Source organism: Cucumis sativus, chromosome 7 (assembly GCF_000004075.3).
Source record: "Cucumis sativus cultivar 9930 chromosome 7, Cucumber_9930_V3, whole genome shotgun sequence".
Classification (NCBI taxonomy): domain Eukaryota; kingdom Viridiplantae; phylum Streptophyta; class Magnoliopsida; order Cucurbitales; family Cucurbitaceae; genus Cucumis; species Cucumis sativus.
This window is the reverse complement of record NC_026661.2, coordinates 20,654,938-20,673,683: the sequence shown is the minus strand read 5'-3', so window position 1 is coordinate 20,673,683 and position 18,746 is coordinate 20,654,938. Positions and strand designations below refer to the sequence as shown.

At 36.1% G+C, this 18,746-nt stretch overlaps 3 protein-coding genes across 3 annotated transcripts; all 3 read right to left on the bottom strand.

Annotated features, from left to right (window-relative positions):
• Nucleotides 1–1,256: 1,256 nt before the first annotated feature.
• LOC101202740 (pleiotropic drug resistance protein 1) lies at nucleotides 1,257–8,640 on the bottom strand. The gene is made up of 26 exons (XM_011661246.2): nucleotides 8,467–8,640; nucleotides 8,194–8,269; nucleotides 7,823–8,088; nucleotides 7,511–7,631; nucleotides 7,339–7,427; nucleotides 7,165–7,249; nucleotides 6,924–7,083; nucleotides 6,566–6,642; nucleotides 6,421–6,474; nucleotides 6,232–6,322; nucleotides 5,829–6,130; nucleotides 5,463–5,744; nucleotides 5,067–5,383; nucleotides 4,806–4,966; nucleotides 4,611–4,714; nucleotides 4,367–4,520; nucleotides 4,195–4,290; nucleotides 3,959–4,110; nucleotides 3,548–3,880; nucleotides 3,122–3,412; nucleotides 2,935–3,018; nucleotides 2,721–2,854; nucleotides 2,391–2,618; nucleotides 2,137–2,308; nucleotides 1,799–2,053; nucleotides 1,257–1,716 (listed from the first exon to the last, which is right to left on the bottom strand). Exons 3-26 carry the CDS (start codon nucleotides 8,071–8,073, stop codon nucleotides 1,459–1,461), a joined length of 4,251 nt encoding a protein of 1,416 aa, XP_011659548.1. The 5' UTR covers nucleotides 8,074–8,088; nucleotides 8,194–8,269; nucleotides 8,467–8,640; the 3' UTR covers nucleotides 1,257–1,458.
• Nucleotides 8,641–10,544: 1,904 nt separating this feature from the next.
• LOC101220341 lies at nucleotides 10,545–14,542 on the bottom strand. The gene is made up of 2 exons (XM_031888859.1): nucleotides 14,325–14,542; nucleotides 10,545–14,226 (listed from the first exon to the last, which is right to left on the bottom strand). Exon 2 carries the CDS (start codon nucleotides 14,167–14,169, stop codon nucleotides 10,951–10,953), a length of 3,219 nt encoding a protein of 1,072 aa, XP_031744719.1. The 5' UTR covers nucleotides 14,170–14,226; nucleotides 14,325–14,542; the 3' UTR covers nucleotides 10,545–10,950.
• A 1,651-nt stretch (nucleotides 14,543–16,193) lies between these two features.
• Nucleotides 16,194–18,418, bottom strand: LOC101202979 (molybdate transporter 2). Its single transcript, XM_004135784.3, has 2 exons — nucleotides 16,653–18,418; nucleotides 16,194–16,441 (listed from the first exon to the last, which is right to left on the bottom strand). The coding sequence occupies exon 1, from the start codon at nucleotides 18,130–18,132 to the stop codon at nucleotides 16,720–16,722; it is 1,413 nt and encodes a 470-aa protein (XP_004135832.1). The 5' UTR covers nucleotides 18,133–18,418; the 3' UTR covers nucleotides 16,194–16,441; nucleotides 16,653–16,719.
• Nucleotides 18,419–18,746: the final 328 nt, after the last annotated feature.

Genomic DNA, 18,746 nt, shown 5'->3' with positions numbered 1-18,746 from the left:
AATTTTCCATAATATAAAATGTCAATAAGTTGAGAGATATATAAAATATAATATATTGATCATTAATTATATTAATATAAAGAAAAAGACAAAGATCATAAGAGAGATGAGATATAATAGTTAAATGATTAAAATACAATACATCCGTACATTTATATTAATCTACACACTAATAACAAATTTATGACTTAATTAATAAAACAAGTTTGAATTTTAAGCTAAATTTCAAAAATAAAAACAACTTTTCTAAAGTTTTTTTTTTTTTTTTTTTTTTTTGTATTTCTCAAATTTGGGTTTGTTTTTTAAACCAAAAAATAAAAAGTAAATAGGAATGGAAGAAATTTAGATGGAAAATTAGTTATAAAACTTTTTATATTAAAGAAATATTTTGATTCATATATATACATTCATATGCTCATAAAATTAAAACTTTAATCTTAGATTAGACAAGTTTCAAAAGAAAATTATGTAAATTAGGAAGTAAACAAGTTTTTTTTTAATTTCTTAAAAATAATATATTAGAAATTTTGAATATGAAATGTCACATATAATTCAACTATCCCAATAATAATAAATATACAAACTTCATAATCTCTAATATGTAATTGCATTTTAATAATTTCTCTTTCTAACTAAAATGTGATCAATACATAGCTTCTTGATATCTTATATGAAGGTGACCATTCACCAAACCACTAATAATTTAATTTCTATATAATTACCAATTCCTAATACACACATTAATTAATCAACGACCAATTCTTGTTAGTGATTGATTGCCTATTACTCATTAATTATTAATTCTTTCTTTACAAATATATATGTATCACTCCCGGTGTCTTTTTCTTTCAATGAAATTTCCTATCTTATTTTATTCCAACGATCCAAGATATAATAATCATTTGGTTTAGATTTAACTCTCTTAAAATCTATTAATGATGGATTGTATCGCTAGTAGGAGTCTATCAATGTGATAATGTCTTTCAGTAATAGTGATTATTGTATGTGAAAATGGTAAGTAATGCAAGAATTGATTTTTGTGCAGGTATACTATACCCATTTAATTCGATTAAATTATTCTTGTGTTTTTCTTTTCTTGTAGAGTTCAATAAGTGGGAAGGAGAGAATTGAATTTCTGATATATTGATCAAGATATGTCATGTTGGCGTTATTGTGTACAGATTTCAGTTGAATTAATTGTCCAAACAAAGATATTGTAAGCTCAATTTTAAGTTGGAATTCTGGAAGAGTGCTACTTTTAAATCATGAAAAATCAAGATATATATTAATAGAAAATAATGATTCAAGTATACTTCAGGAATCATTTTTTTCAGTTTAACAATACTGATCAGAGTGAACATCCTAACTTCGTTGTTACCTTTAAGTCAAGGAGTTAGAATTCTCTTTTATACAACACTAAGAGACATCAAAACCAAGAAAAAAAAGAGAGATCTAATTCTATCTCCTTTGGAAATTAAAGATTTTGATAGAAATGGCAAATGTGAGTGCAAAGAAAACAGCAAGGCCAACAATAACAGCAGCAACAACTCCAAGAAAATCATGTCTAAAACCAAAGAATTCTCTTATAAACTCCTTAACAGTCTCCCCTGTATCCAATTTCTCCTCTATATCTCCAAATTGTGAAGCTATTAATCCATACAATGTCCATGACAATGGACAAGTCCAATAGAACCATCTCCACCACACAGGAATCCTCTGAGATAATACATATACATTCAATTTTTAGACATAGAAACAGTTTGTTTAATATCAAATGTTTTTCAAACAAAACACTTACTGTTCTGGGGATGAGAAAGCCACAAAAGAGGTTCCACATCCCGTAAAATGCAGTCGAAATAATCAAACTGAAATGGTAACTCGGCGTGGCAGCGATCCCCATCATGCCATAGTAGGTAAAGTAGAGGAAAGTGAAGTACATGAAGAAGAAAAACCAAAGAACCTTAGCAAAAGACCATTCGAATGCCATCATTGCATATACTATGTTGCAATACATCAAAGATTGTAAAAAAGTATATGGAAGCTCAATTATAACCTGTACACATTAAAAATAGACTTTAGAATTTTGCATATTGTATTGTTATTGTAATATGTTGTGCAAATTAAGCTTTTCAACACCTGAGCAAAGGCATATGGAAAGGCTGAATACAATCCTGCAGCTCTTTCTCTATAGTAGACAGTTCGCTCGATGGATACGACTGGTTGTATGGCTCCAGCATTTTGTATACCAAGGAAAAGCGAAGCCGTATACATCGCACCAACCGAATTAAACATATTTATGTATGTTGTTCTGGGATTGATCTTGAGTCAGTTTTGTATATTGGCATAAGAAAATATTTGGAAGGGGAAAGGTTAAGCATTTAATAAGTTACCTCTTGGAGCCTAGGTTCCAAAACATTGTCCCGAGTATCAACGATGACCCAAGAGTGAACAGAAATCTGGATGCAATGTATGATGGATTACGCCAATACGACAAATGCTGCTTCCATAAGCAAGCCAAGAATTGGTTCCAAGAAGGCTGGGAATATTTGGTTTGAAAATGGATATCATTAGAAGCAGGGGGAGGTTGACTCAGTTCTTTGATTTGTTCCTTATTTCTTCTGAAACATGAAACATGAGATGATGTTAAGTATAGTTGCAATTGCAAATGAACTATAAAATGTTTTTGACTTCAGCTCAAAATTCTTATAATAGTTATAAACCTATAGAGTTCAGATTTTTTGAATAGATCAGCAAAATCAACCCTCAATGCCATTTCATGAGTTGAGGAGGTTACTTCTAACATCCAAGTCGCTGGATTTTGACCCTCTTTTATCCTCCTCGTACCCTCGATTCCCTGAAACAATGCACAGATGTTATCTTGTGAAAGTACATTACTTTTACCAATGCTTTGTTTTGCAGTTAATTTCTTTTTACCTCAAAATATTTGATCAAATGGCAAGAGTGATGACCAAGTGGTCCAACATATATAGACTCTCCTCCTTGCTTCAATAGCAAAAGCTGCAGTCTCATATTAACCAAGTCAGTTCAACTCAAGTACATAATTGAACTTCAAATCAGACCCAAGAACTAAGAGTAGTCTTCATGATTGTAGTAAAATTACCTCATCAAAGGATTCAAATATGTCGATGCTTGGTTGATGGATTGTGCACACAACTGTTCGTCCTGTATCGACAGTGTTCCGAACTGTCCGCATAACTATTGCAGCAGCTCTTGCATCTAGTCCTGAAGTTGGCTCATCAAGAAATATTATGGAAGGGTTTGCCACCAACTCTACAGCTATTGTCAACCTTTTGCGCTGCTCGGTTGAGAGACCATTTACACCAGGCAATCCGACTATTGCTTGCCTCAATGTGTCGAGTTCAACCAGCTCCATGATTTCTTCTACAAACATCTACAAAAGATTAGACCAACAACTGAGCATATAAGATGCTTCTTTTTGTATAATGGAATGATCTCTATCAGTTACACTTGGTAAGTGTTTGTTAAAGGTTTAAAATTTTACAGGTAATTAAGTTAATATAACAACCTTTCTTGTTTCTTTGCTCACATCAGAGCCAAGACGTAGCCATGCCGAGTAGAGCAGGGACTCATAAACAGTAACATGAGGAGAATGGATGTCATTTTGTTCACAATAACCAGAAATTCGAGTAAAAGTTTCTTGCTTTTTTGTATAGCCAGAAACTTTGATGATTCCCTCTATATATCCACCCGTTTTTCTCCCGGCTAGTACATCCATCAAAGTCGTTTTCCCCGCTCCGCTCACGCCCATCAAAGCTGTGAGAACACCAGGCTTAAAAGCACCACTCACACCCTTCAAAAGCACTAGTTTATCTTCTATGATACCTTGCTTCTTCATTTCCTGCATGATTTATATCCACAATTAGCTCTGAGATAATCTTAGCTCAAAGCTTTAACAAGTAGTTTGATGATTAATCACCTGCGGCATATCAACCGAGTATACTATCTCATCAAAAGTGAGCACATACTGTTTAAATGGAAGAACAACTTCTTTTCTCTTATTACAAGTGGCCTTGCTAGTTGCTTCATTCCATCTTTGGGTGGAAACTCGCATACTTTCACTTTCATTAGCTGTTTGCAAAAAACAGTTGAGTGCCTTTTAGGTAGAAAAGATCACTCCAAAGGAACTAAAACCATGGTTGAGAAAAATATCACCTGCAATATTTTTCCTAGATGGGGTGTTTCTGATCTCAAACTCTTTCTCATTGCTCTCTGAGACTTGTGGTTTCGCGGTCTGATGCTTTTTCAGTGCTGCACAAGAGATGCAAAGCATGAGCCATTATTCTTTAAAGTTTCGAATTTGGGTGGAGAACGACAATTTACTCACGGTTGAGATAAGTGAGGGCTAAGACATAGCCAAAGTTAAATAGAAGAATGAATCCAACCATTGCACCCACTCCAATCCAATACCAATAATCTGATTGGAAGAAGCCATGAACCTTCAAGATCAGAACTCCTAGAGTTTCCCCAGTAGGGACAACCTTGACAAGAAAGTAACAATTCTGTGATAAACATTTAGAGATTCATACAAAGCCCATACACTTTATGGTTATTTAAGTTGTAGAAACTACTTGATCCCAACTTTTTCCTCGGAATTCGTTCACTGCCAATGAATTCTGACCATACATCATAGGTGATACCCAGTAAGCCCATTTCCACCACTTTTTCATATTATCTGTAGATTTCAAAAAGTAATTGTTACAAATGTTTTTATTGAAGAATGTCAACCAAAAGTAATGAAATGGCTAATCAGTTATCTCACATACGTCGTGAGAGAATATAACCATCATTTCCATAGAGTATCAACAGAACAAATGAACCGAATGTGCTTGAAACTACTAAGCTTCTAGAAACAGCTGCAATTAATCGGAACAGTGCAGAAGCCAATTGGTTGGCAAAAACTAATACAAGGTACTGTTTAAAAAACCTGCAAACAGTTACAATGCATTAGCAACTACCATTACTCAAACATGATCTTCGATGGAACTTAGTGTTAATGCAGTAACGAGGTGTAAAGAATTTTGAACCTTTCCACACTTGGATCGAACCCAGTAACATAATACGAGATAAAAACCCAAAGTGCGACTTCCACAAAGGAGACAGGGATTTTTAGAATGCTAGCTGGAAGAGCATATGCCCAAGCTGGGAAGAAAAGGAGGTCCCTTTGCTTGTAGAAAACAGGAAGCTTACCAATTGTTAATGGAAGCTCAGACATCCCATTGAACATACAAATAACCAGTGCATTAAACAAAGCACCCATATAAATTTGTCCATCATTTATTGAGTCTCGGGACATCTTCGTTCGAAAGAAGAGTGACATTGAAATAACCGACATCAGGGAAATCTAGTAGAAGAAAGATGACTAGAAGTCAAATATCTAATAGATTTTTATAGGTAAAATAAAGACTACTTTTTTTACTGACTTGGGCAAGCTTGAAGATGTGAACAAATGAGTTACGCTTCATCAACAAGACTTCTCTATCAAAACAGGCCTTCCAAAGTTGCTTATATCCCATGCCATACTTTTTTGTTGCCAAAACAGCAGGGTGGCACTTGCTTTTGTCAAAGGGAACTGCTAATTCCTCTTCTAGTTTCCTTCCCACATGAAAGGATTTGAATGCTTCAGCAAACTGTTTAACAGAGATATATGTGTAAGGCTTATTCTTCTCTGCCCAATATTGCTGCTGATCTTTCCTTGAAGTCACCTGCACCAAATTCACTCAGCCTTGAGTCATTATATTTCACATTTACTATGTAATAAAAAGAGGACACATTTTACAAGTACACACTTCTTGCAAATAGTCTGCCACTCCTTTCCTTTCAGGACATTTGAAGCCCATGAACTCAAAAAATTCAAGGACTTGCTGGCAAGGACCTTGGTACACAGTTTGACCTTCAGACAGGAGAATAATGTCATCAAAAAGTTTAAAAGTTTCTGGTGCAGGTTGAAGAAGGGAAAGAACAGCAGTTCCATTGAAAATGTGAATGTATTCCTTGATTGAGTTCACAACTTGAAAGGTTGTAGAACTATCTAGGCCTGTAGATATGTCATCCATGAACAGTACATTTGCAGACCCACAAATTATCTCACCTGTAAAACATATAGATTAATTAATGTTATTATGGAATGAAATCTTTACAACCTTGATTGTTAACTTTCTCGTGTATTATTCATTGATTTTGATTGGTTACCGGTGGTGAGACGCTTCCTCTGTCCTCCAGAAATGCCTTTGAGCATTTCATCTCCAACCCTGGTGTCTGCACAAGTTTCCAGTCCCAGTAACTGTGTTGTTGGAGGAAGAACGAAAGCTGATTAAAGAGAGCTAAAGACATAGAATATGTTTGTTAATTTTAGTCAGATTGTTGTTGTGATAACAAAACCTTCAGAACATAATCTGTGATCAGGCTTCTCTTTTGGCCTTCTAGTGATGCTGCCTAAAAGTTTTAAAAAATAATTAGATGAAAAGCTCGAGGCTCATCTTCTGTATGTGGCTAAGGGATTTATTTAGAGGCATTTGAGTCGCACCTTCATGAACACGTCAATATCCGGGTCAGGGAGAATGTTTGCTTCCTTCTCTCTTCTTATCAGCTCTTCCAGCAACTCTGCGAAAAACCAATACTCCAGTTAACACCTTCACTTTTGATCTTCTAAATATATTTTTTCACACTTCCTTAGAAATGATATGTTGTAGATTTCAAACTCACCTTTAGCTCTAATATCATATTAAATTACCAAGAAACTCAAAAATTAAGCTTATTGACAAGGGAATTTGTAATCTTCTATAGGTATATAATAATAGTTATCAAAACTAAAACACTTTTCTACAAAGTTTCTAAATACAATGGCAATTTCTCAGAGCAATAATTTAGGGAACGAGAGAGACCATGACGAGATCCGACTCCTTGATATCTTGCAGAAAAGGCCAAGATTTCTCTTACTGTCATTTCTGGAAGATGGACATCATTTTGGCTCACATAGGCAGCAGTTCTTTGTGGAACAAACTCATTCAAACTATAGCCATTATAAGACACCTTCCCAGAGACCTGTTAGATGTAAAATTCAGTGGTTATCCCATGTGAATTGGGTCCAATAAGCTGATTTGAAAAACTTGAGCTTAAAACTACCTTCAGATCAGAAGCAAGCCTCCCTGCCAAAGCCAACAAAAGCGTCGTTTTTCCGGAATCTGGAGGGCCTAAAAGCAGTGTCATCCTGCAAAATTTTACCCCCATGAAGTTTTTAAGCTCATTGCAAATCAGAATCTACAAAGATCCATTATTACAAAGGTCATCTCTTCTTACCTGCTTGGCTTAATGACTCCACTAACATCATGAAGGATAGTCAGCTGTTTCTTTTTACTTGATAGTATGCGGAGATTGGCCAAAAACCCCTTTAAAGCCAAAATTTCATATGGTGTTTAGAAAAAAAATTGAACTGAAATTTCTGTACATATGATAAGCTGGTTGTTCTTACTTCCATTAAGTTGGCAAAGAAGTTGAAGATAGTAGGCAAAGCTCTCTGTCCAATATATGCTTCAGCTTCAACTCTAAGATGCTCAAATCTTACTTCAATGGTGGGAATATCAATTCCAACTCTGAGTTTTAGCCACCATAACAAACAAATGCAAAGAGAAAACAAAGAAAACATGAGTGCTATTCATCCTTCTATCCTCATTTGTAAGCTTGGAAAGCAAAAGGACTAACAATGGAGGGGAAAAAATTATAGCGGTTCAAACTTAGGACGTCCAATACAATGGTAAATTTCAATTGAAGAGAGAAATTTCACCTATCAATGCGTTTCTTCAGCTTCAACAGGAATTTTTCATTGTCAACTTCTGTATCACTAACCAACTTCTCCATCAAACTCTTCCTTTCTTGAACCCCAATTTTGTCAACTTCAACTTCATTGGCCTCACCACAAGACGATGTCAATAAACTTGTTCTTAAGCGTCTATAAGTAGGAAGTCTCTCCAATGCTGCCCATTTAAGAGCTGTTTCATCATCTTCCCTATGCATTGATCTTGAGAATACCTCCATTAGTCTCCTTTCAAACTGAAAAAGAAAAAGCCATAAACCACAATAAGTTTCAGAGGGGAAAAAACTCTCCTTTTCAGAAAATATACAACACTAAAAAACAGAGAAACTCGCCAAAAAAACCTTAAATTCAGAAAATATTTCGCAAGTGAAATGATCTTTCTATGTACTCATCACTCTTTTCCCTTCTCTCTTATCCCTGCAAGAAAGAGTTAAATCAGAAACTGAAAAACTGTGAACTCTAGTCTCTACATATATTCAAGTTTCTTCACCACCTTGTCCAGTTAAGGCCTTATTTCTAATTAACCTAAAACCAAAATGCAAAAGCCAACATTTTGGGAACTTTTCTAGCTATCTGATACATTGATATTTACATTACTTCTCCAATCCTTATACCTTTATCTCTTTTGTTCTGAAGCTCTTCCACTATTTCATTGATAGATTAAAGCAGAAGAAACAAGAAAAAGTGTAGCAGACTGAGCACAAGCTATCCATAATATTTTCTTTATGCACTTTTCTGTCATGAATTAACACCAGTGAAACCCACAAATGCAAACTTTTATGGGTATCCCTCTCAATATGCCACTTCCTTTTATATGTATACTTTTTTGACTTTGCTATTGTTGCATTAACTACTGAGAATTTATTTGGTAAGCCTACCAAATTTTGACTAACTTTTCCTATTTATTGGATACTTGAACATTATTTTTCATCTTTCTATTACTATGCAACTATCTGCTATGTTACTCAATCAGCTATAAATGTAGCAAACAAAATGATAATTTTGCATTGTCTAAGTAGTACCTCCTGAAACAACAACTCTCTCCATATTTCTTTAATGTTAGAGTGATACCTTTTTTTTCGGCCCACAAAGCCTCGTACCATTGGAGATATCGTCTTCAAAAGAAGCAAAGATGCCATCATGATTCATAATAAAACCCTGCCAAACCCTGGATTCAAGTATCTAATTGACATTAATGTCATTAGGCATATAGATGCACATAACTTTTTGCTCAATTGAATGGCAATTATGGGGAACATTAAAGTCTCTGTATGTACAATTTCTTTCTGCCTAATATCTACTAGAACCTTTTATTTTATTTTGTGGAAGTTGAAGAGTTTTTTGAGCAATGGCAGAAGTTGGGGGAGAAGTGGTAGATTCCAAGCCAATGAACTGAACTTAGTTCTGATGCTTTTCATAGATTTTTCATGAGAAGTAAAGCATTAATGAAACTTATAATCAGATGTTTTTCATAATTTTTTGGTTTAGTTTTGTGAGCTTAGTTTTGATCTGAAGATTCAAAATAAGAGGATATTCAAACAAATTTCTCATCTCTTTTTCACATTTGATCAGATTTCACTCTTTCAGGCTATATAAGTTCATTGTTGAAAAAGATTTAAATCGACTCATTAAGCAAAATATAGAGGCGCAAAAGGTGGATTTTTTTTCTTAATAATATTTTACATATATATATATAAGTTGCCATTCAAAGAATTGAATTAAAATTGTTCAAAATCGCAGCCCAAGAGAACAGCAGCTTGAAATGAACACTGTTCCTTACTTCAAATTTGATGGGATTATTGATTAGAGATTTGATTGAAAAAGTTCAAAAACTTGATGGCTTTGATTTCTCCACCACAGATCTACTCTGAACCCTCCTATGATTAGGAGTTGGAAAGAATGGTTCAATAGAGTTTTATGGGCATTTAAGGGTATTAAAAGTTTATGGATATTAATATTGACTATTAACAAATCAACCATCAATTTCTAAATCAATGAAACCCGAAAAAGGCTAATTGAATTCAAGGTCACGTAGTCCTTTGTTATTAACTAATTTGTTCTAGAATAACATTTTGTTATTCCATGTGAAAACCAAGCTAGTTATATGCTCATTAAAATAACAGCCATGTATAGCCCATACCATCTAAATTATGTTAGCTCAGGGTCCATTACTCAAATGGATTCAATCAACTCAAGCATTCTTTTTATTCTTTCTGTTGTAGAAATACTAAAATATAAAGATAGAGAGGTTTTGAATTTGTTATCTAGTTCCTCAAACAATCAAGTACGAGAGTCTCGTTGGCACCTTTAAATTTGTTATATGATATATTTTCTCTAATTAAACTGCTCTCTTTTTCTATTCATAGGACATAACTAACACATTATTTGTAAACCATGTAAATTTTTGTGTCGATTTTGCTATTTACATCATGTTTATTTAATTGTTGATTTTCTAACATACACAAACCAAAATCACACAGAAAAACACTATAAAGCACAGTCCTTTGTCTTTAAGAACTTTAGAGTGAGAGAGATGTCCTACAACTGAAGGGCAGGACCCAGGGCAGGTTGAATCTGATAACTTCTTTTACGCAATAGAATTGATACATTTGGAGATTAGAGCAGGGCCCTTACCCAATTTCTACTTCTTGCTTTTAAGTCATTGGTAAATGGTAAAGCAACAAATAAGCAATTTGACAAACAAAAATACATCCATTCTTGACTGACAATAGCTTTTCCCAGAAATAATATGGCATTCTTTTAAGCCGAAAACAGTGAAAAATGGGAATTCGAATGCTCCTGGCCAAAACATAAGCCATTACATCATTGCTTGATTGAGATTTTTCAAGCTTTTGAAATATGGTTTCATTTTGCAACTGTGATCATTTGAGCCTATAAGACTAAACTTCATGAGATATTTCAAAACCTTACTTCTGAATGTTTTATTTGATGCAGAAACATCCATATACAGGCTGAAACCGTGTAGCAAACAACTCCTACTATGTAAAAGAAAAAGGGAAAAAGAACGACAAACTTCACTTTTATTGCCTGTTATAATAACAACTCTGATGTTGGCATGTTCCGTAAATCGTTAGGTGTCATTCTATGTCTTCATCTTTTGTGTTACTATTTTCAGCAGAAGCAAGCTCAGCTTCATATGACTTCGAAGGCAACCTCTGATACATTCTGGAAGCACTTGGAAGAAGCCTAATCCGACCGACGATGAGTTTTTGGCTGAGTTTCTCATAGTTCCAACGCTGCTGAATGTATACAACAACCGCAAGGATAAGTGCAATCAAAGGAATGGCAACATCTCCAAATCTAGAGTAGAAGTCCATGCTTGGGTTAACAAAGTCATACTCCTGAACAAAGTAAGGATTTACAGTTGGAGCTCTTATGAAGTCATAAATGTGAGGGAGAAGCCTGACCAGTGTGATTCCAATGAAATAGAACTTCTTAAGAGGTTTGCAATCAATTTGCCATAACAAGTTGCCAATGACTTGAGGAAGTAAGAAAAAATCTTGAACAAGACCCACATACTCCTGTAGGTCTTTTTCCCATCCCTGCATCATGTGGGAACTTGAAGCTCTGTTAGGTATCAAGTAACTCTTAACTCGGATTTCCGTTGTCCTTGCAGTATGAACTATGAGAACGGCTATGTACCCAATGAGATGTATGAAGAAGGTTGCAACAAGCACCCACTTATCACTGGGGACGCGAAGTGGTTCAAGAGGAGCCTGTCGTAGTAACTTGATCCGAGATTTCCATACCTTCTGGCAAAGCCTCAAAGTCAATAGAAGTGAGAACACAACTTGAAGCTTGACTATGTAATCAATCACAAGGAACCAAAGGTTATTTTCAAGATCATAGGACTCGTCATTAGATTCAGAACCTCGCCGCTTGAAAAGCGCTTCAGCACCCGTGACCAATGGGAGAGTATAACCAAGGGATTGGACTCCCAGTGTAACAAGTGATATGAATGGTACAGACTCCAGATTATGGTTTATATAAAAGATCTGGCTCAAGATGCAACCAATCGCCAGGGAAAGTGTCAATACTCGGAGTATGCCCTCTACACTCTTACGAGAAAGAATATCTTGCCGCTGCCTCCGATACATGATCGGCATTGTTTCAATCTTTATTGGGCTGAAATAGAAAGAGTTATCTTCTGTCCGTTGGCTCGATATGGAAATCTGTGCAGTTGGATTGATTAACCATTGAGCTGTAGTGGGAGGGTAAGACACAACCACTTCAATTTGACAATCCAAGCCATCTTCAAGATCCATGCTGTCGAACATAACTTTCCATGATGAACGAACATCTCTGCAACCAATTAGGTACATCTTTCCAACAAGTGGATCATAAATGCCCTCCACGAAAAGTGCAGAAAAGTTGCTATTTGTCTGTTCTGAGATTGAGAGCAGTGCAGATACATTCACAAGCAGCTGCTTTTCAGTGAATTCAGGCATGACATGGTAAGGGGCTTCCACATCCGAGTAAGATGAATTTAACCTTGACCAGTCCCGTCCCAAAAAGGAACCAACGGAGATAATATCCATTTGAACAAAAGTTCTGGAAGCTTGAGAACCAAGTGCTGAATTGGGCGCTGCAGGGACATGAAGGGTGAGATCTTCTAGGAGAAAAGACTCACTGAGTTCGTATGTTTCTGTGTCTTCCAGCTTGGGATAACGCAGCAACGACTTTTTTATGACGGTCCGAAAACTGAAAGGCTCCGTTTTCTCAAGCAAAGCACCAGCCGATGCAATTTTAGTGTAGCTGTAAGATGGACGAGACTCCCTAAAATGATTCCACAACTCTGTAGGCCTCAATAACTTTTCAAATGACAAAGGGAAGTATGTTGGCTTATCATTCATGCTTGAAATCGAACCCACAAGAATGCTTCGTTGTTTTAGGGAAAACGATATAGGTATATACAAGCAGATCCTAGAGTCACAGGAAGTCTTATCAGCATTAGTAAGTCCAACACAACCAACCATACAAAGTTGCCCACTAGAAGACTTCCACAGTCCCTCAGAGACCATTGTCATGTTATTAAGTGCAGATCTTCTTCCTGCAGTATAGAGATTCTCCGATGGCGAAACAGCTCGAAACACAGCAGAAACACTAACAGAAATACCACTTTGGCTAGAGCCTTGCATCTTACATTTCACATCCTGCATATAAAGTCTCACATCTTTGAAACCTCCATCAGTACTATTGATCACTGTATCTGATAGAAACGGACCCAGTTTCCGACAAAATTCATCCGTGGAGTTGCATTGCCAGTTTGGGAGGATTGTGAAAGCTTGTATGCTGGTCATTTCATGCAAAACCCTGCAAAAAGAAGAACCTCTATACGTAGTAATGTTTTTCTTCATAAAATCGTCATTGTAAGGGTATGGAGTACATGCTTTTTTGACAACTTTCTCAGATGTGAAATCATAGTTCGCATCACCAAGTTGAGATGAAATGTGAATATCGTCAAAGTACTTTGAGTTCGACTTGAGGTTTAAACTTTTCATTTCACCTTGGACTACTCGACTTGTCAGAGTATACTTCATCGGGTAGTGCAGAACAAGTAGAATTTGATCATCTTGGAGAAGTGGCATCTGGTGACGTTCAAAATTTGAATCCTTAGCCCAACTCCACGGGTCATTGGATTCTTGATCACGAGAAGGTAACATCCCAGAGCCCAACAAACACAGTACTCTTTCCCCACCATTCTTCTTAGATTCAGTATAGATCCCTTGAAAAGGCAGTGTGAGCTCAGAGCGGCCAGGCCAAAACTCATAATGAGAATGTTCAGAGGACCATCGATCAAAAGCAGTATCCATAGTTATTCCCATTAACAATAACCCACTAACACTAACAGATTTCTTAGTTTGATGGGCAGGATCAATGTCAGTAACCCAAAATGAAACTAATTTCGAAGGGATCTCAGCGTTTGTGGAGTCCATTCCATTGTACATATAGTACTTATCTTCTGAAAACACAGTTACATTTTTAAAAGGCATTAAAGGATACTTTCCCCCATCTTGCCACCAATCTCCATTCACAAATTGAAGCTGTTCCTTCATCTTGATAAACCTAGTAGTATCAGAGCTTAATTCAGCTGCAGAAGACAGAACAGATTTGCACTGTTTCTGCACCTCATCATATCTTTCATAATTGTAAGTTGGAGTTTCATTTGAAATTAAATCTGTGCGGTCTTCAACAACCCCAATGTCTACGGACTCTGATTGAGCAAATGAAGAGCTCAATTCTCCAAACAGTTGCAGCCCCCAAACAAAGAAAAACAGAGAGACAAGACTTTTCATGACTTTAAATACAAATCGCAGGGTTCATCAGTCACAGAAACGGAAACCCAGATAGCCCTTCAAAAGATTCTCAACTATAAGCTCACAAATGTTGCAACTTTCGCTGAAACAGAACCATGAGAAGCCAACAAAATTGAGTTTAAAGGACTACTAACCTCAGTGTGTGTTGTGATCGATCCCTTGTCTCTGTTCCATATAAAATTAAGGCTGTGCAATAAAAAAGACGGGGAAAATGGTGGAGAAAGCAATGGATCAACTCCGTGAAAGACTTCGAGAGATGGGCTTGACTAAAGTTTGGGATCTTGGAGTTGAAGTTTACTCCAAATTTTGTTGACTGGGAGGTTGCGAAATATTATGTTTTCTATTTCCCACTAATAAATGATGAGCCACGTAGGAGACTTAGAGAGGAAATGCATTGGGAAGGGTGGTTTGGGTATTTCGGGTATGTTAGAGATTATTTAGTTGGGGGTAATATGGGTATTTTCAACGTAAGTGTATGAGAGGGACAGTCGACCTTCTCCACTACCCATTGACTTGAGCCGATGCTTTGTCTGACCCCATCCCCCCATGGTTTTATATATGTATGTATGTATGTATGTATTCTTGGTTTTTAATTGTTAATTAAATTTGGCTAATAAGATTAGTTCAACCCATTTTCTTAATTATTGAAACTTAAAGATTCCGTAGAATCTTAGACAGCCCATTTTTGTTTTTTAAAAACATGTGCTATGGACATGGTTCTAAAGAAGTATTTGTAATAATTTGGTCAAATTTAACTTAGATTGGTTCTGTTTGAGAAGGGTTATAGATGGATTTATTGATATTAGTTGAAATTGAGAGATAAGAGGCCCATGATTAGAGATAGAGGCCCAAGTTGGCAAATGAAAAATCGGGTTGGTACATGATTAGTCCAAGTGGATTGAGTCATGATCCATGTAGGGTTTAGTGGACTCATGAGAGTATAATTAGGTTCAAGGGTAATTGTAATGGATGATCATTTAAAGAAGAACAATTAAGGATACAACAACATTTAAAAAAATTACAAATATAGCAAAACTATCGTTGATAGACTTGTATCGCTGTGATAGACCAATATTTACAACATAGTCTATCAGTGATAGAATTTGACAAATTTTGTTATATTTACAAATTTTTTGAAATGTTGTTATATATTTAATTATTTTGAATTTAATTGCTAATAGTAGTTCATATGACCTGAAAGAAGCTTAAATGTTAGAGCTTGCTTGTAGCTTAAAAAACGTACGAGAAGCTTAAAGAGAGCTTAGATGACTCATGAAGAAGTCTAACGATGGTTTAGAGTGCACTTGAGGAGCTTCTTAAGAGTATCATGTGAGACTCAAGTAGTGGTGTCAAAGATCCATTATTGACAATGTCACTTGATCTCCACACTAGGGCAGTAGTCTACTTTTATAATAAACAAAAGTTGGCAAAAAGCAAGGTTGATGAGACATCGACTATTGTTTCGAGTAGAGATTTGTAGTAGCCGAAGTGTAACCACTTAGTGGTTTCATAAATTCACGAGAGGTCATTATAAGCTTAAGCATTAGCTATACTTCAATAAATCTATATATGAAATCTCTCACAATTACTCTATGCTATTTTTACTCTTCTCTCAATCACTTAAACAATATTTTTCCCTAATTTACAAATTTACTACTTGAATCATTCATGGCATCAACTAACAACTATCTAGATTTTTATTTTTTTTCTTTCGAAAATGAAACTCATAAATTAAAAATCACTTTTGCTTTGAATTATTTTTTGATAAGGAAGCCTAAAACTAAAAGTAATTTAGACAACACAACAAAAATTTCTCGAAACTTGTTTTAAATACCAAGAATCCAAATGTTTAGTTGGAAAATAAACATGAGCTAGAGTAAAAGATGGTAAAAAAAAAAATCAAACAGAATCTTAATTATTTACTGATGTATATTAACTAGAATGCTAAGTAGTGATTTAAAGACAATCAAATACTTTGCTATAGATCAAGAAGAGTTAAAAGATATTAGAATACAATTAGATTAAAAATCAAGAAACTATAAAGCAATGAAGATCGTACCACATAATCGAGCACATACTTAACAACCACCACTATTTACAAGGTTCAAAGACTAACATATATCAGGAAGTTTAGAAACAAAATTGATAGGGTAAGAGAACCTGAAATAAATCCACCATAGTCTTAATTCTTGCTTGGGAAAAAGCTCGTACACCTTTCCTTTGCAAAAGTTAGTCGCCATGGTTTCAGAATCTATTGACAAGTAAACAACCTTAGATTACATTAATCGAAAATTTCTAAAAACCACTCTTTTCCTCTCCCTCTTTATGGAAAAATGGAAACCCATTATGACCCAAACACATACAATAAAAAAAATTGTGAAAAGATTCACAACACAAACATATATATACACATACTCAAAACTGCAGTGAAGAGAAGGGTCTTATCATCCAAAGAGCATTACCAGAGTGGATCAAAATGGAAGGAGAAAGCACTTCATTGTTCATTCTTCTTCTTCTTCTGTTTCCTCTTCAAGCTAGAAAGTGGGTTGCTTCATCTTCTACAGCATTAGATTTGGGCTTCATCCATTGAAACCCAAGACAAGAAGAAGAAGAAGAACAGTCAAATTCTCTCAGTTTCAACAGCAGAAACAGAACAATTCCAACACCAAAACCCAAAGCAGCACTAGACCCAGTGAGTGAAACAGCAGCACAAACCAACATTACAAATGATTCTTCTTTACTATTCATGTCCTTGGAAGCCATAGCCAATTCAATCCCAGCAAACAGAAGAAGAACACCAAGAACTCCAATTGGGAACTGACTCAAAACCTGTGCAAACGAATTCCCAAACGCCAATCCTAAAACCAATTTCCCAATCCCCAAAAACACCACCGAAGCGCCACTTCTTCCGCCGAATCGGTACTGCCCGGCGAGACCACCGGCGCCATGGCAGACCGGCATTGCGCCGAACCAGCAACCGATGAAGTTCATTATCCCTACACTGACAGACACATTCATTGCGGAGACTTCACGATCTGGAAACAAATCAGCGGACAGTTTGCAAACTGCAATCACTGAGTTCAAAACTGAAAGAGGAATTTGGGGAATTGCAGCTCGTACAAACCCTATTTTCCAATCTTCCCACGTGATTCTCAGAATGTGCAATTTCGAAGGGCCAAATTTAAGGTACTTCAAAACGGAAAGATCACGAAGAAAACAGATCAAAAATCCAAACAAGAACACAATCAGGGCAGCAGGAATCATAGACAAGATTCGTAACCTTCTGATTCGACGGCCAGAACGAGATTCAGAACCCCTAAGCGGTTCGGAAGACGACGGTTCTTCCTTATAAGAATCGCCGGCTCCAGTGGTCAAAATTAGAAACAGACAAGAAATTAGTGCAATTACTAGGCCGTCAAATCCAAGCCAGGACCGAGGTTCGCCGGTTTTAGAGGTGACCAAATCTTGATTGTACCGAATGTATTTAATGGCAGTGAAGGCGAAGGAGAGACCCTGAGAGAGCTGAATACCGCGGACAACCGGCAGCGGAAGATATCGGTAAAGGACAGACATAAGACCGGTAGCACCGAGGAATAGGAGAACGGCAGCAGTGGACAGGCCTGCGGCAGCAATTTGAGGGAGAGTGAGATGAGTAGATTCGGCAACGGCGACGGCGGCAATGGATTTCATCGGCTGAACTGGCATCGGAATGCCGAAAAGGAGACCAGTGACAATGTTGTAAAGAGCAGTGAAGATTAGAGTTGTTCCGAGATCAAGATGAGAAACGAGAGTGAGAGTGAGAACGATGGGAATGTAAGTGCCGAGGTCGCCGACGGCACCTGATATCTCTGCGAAGACGGAAGTTTTGAGCCTGAGGGTCGCCGGAAGACGGCGTAACCACCGGTTTCTGATGGTGGAATGATCGGAAGCGGGCTCCTCCATAGTTGGAAATCGGCCGGTGACTAACCTCCGTGTGGCAAAAGCCGATACGCTTAGTGTCCAAAATTGGGATCAGTAAAGAATGGATCCTTTTTGTATTTTGTTTGTAGGTTTCAACTACCAATGAGTTGTAGTCTTTAAGAATGGGAAATAAGGGGGGAGAATGTCATTTTTCTTAACATATGAAAGCATATAAATTAAATTATAATAATGGTGTTAGAATGTGAAATATTGAAAATATATAAGTGAGTAAAATACTTAATATAGTTTTTGAAATGTTCCATAAAGATATCACAATTCACAAACAGATATTTTACTTTGAGGCATTTCATTTTCAAATATTCAATGTGGTTCCATTCTATTTTATTGTTCTTTGATGTGAAATTTCCTCTCTCCAATAATATCTAACATGGAACTAAAATAATATCTATGATGTCAAATAGAATATGGAATATGACTTTATCTCATGTATATCTAGATCAATTAGATTTTTTTATATTCGTGTGTCACCCATCCAACCTACCTATTTGATGTCAAGAAGAGACTCATTAGATTTCAATTTAAAAGTTTGTTATATTTTAACAATTTATTTAAAGGTCGATAAATACAATATTTAG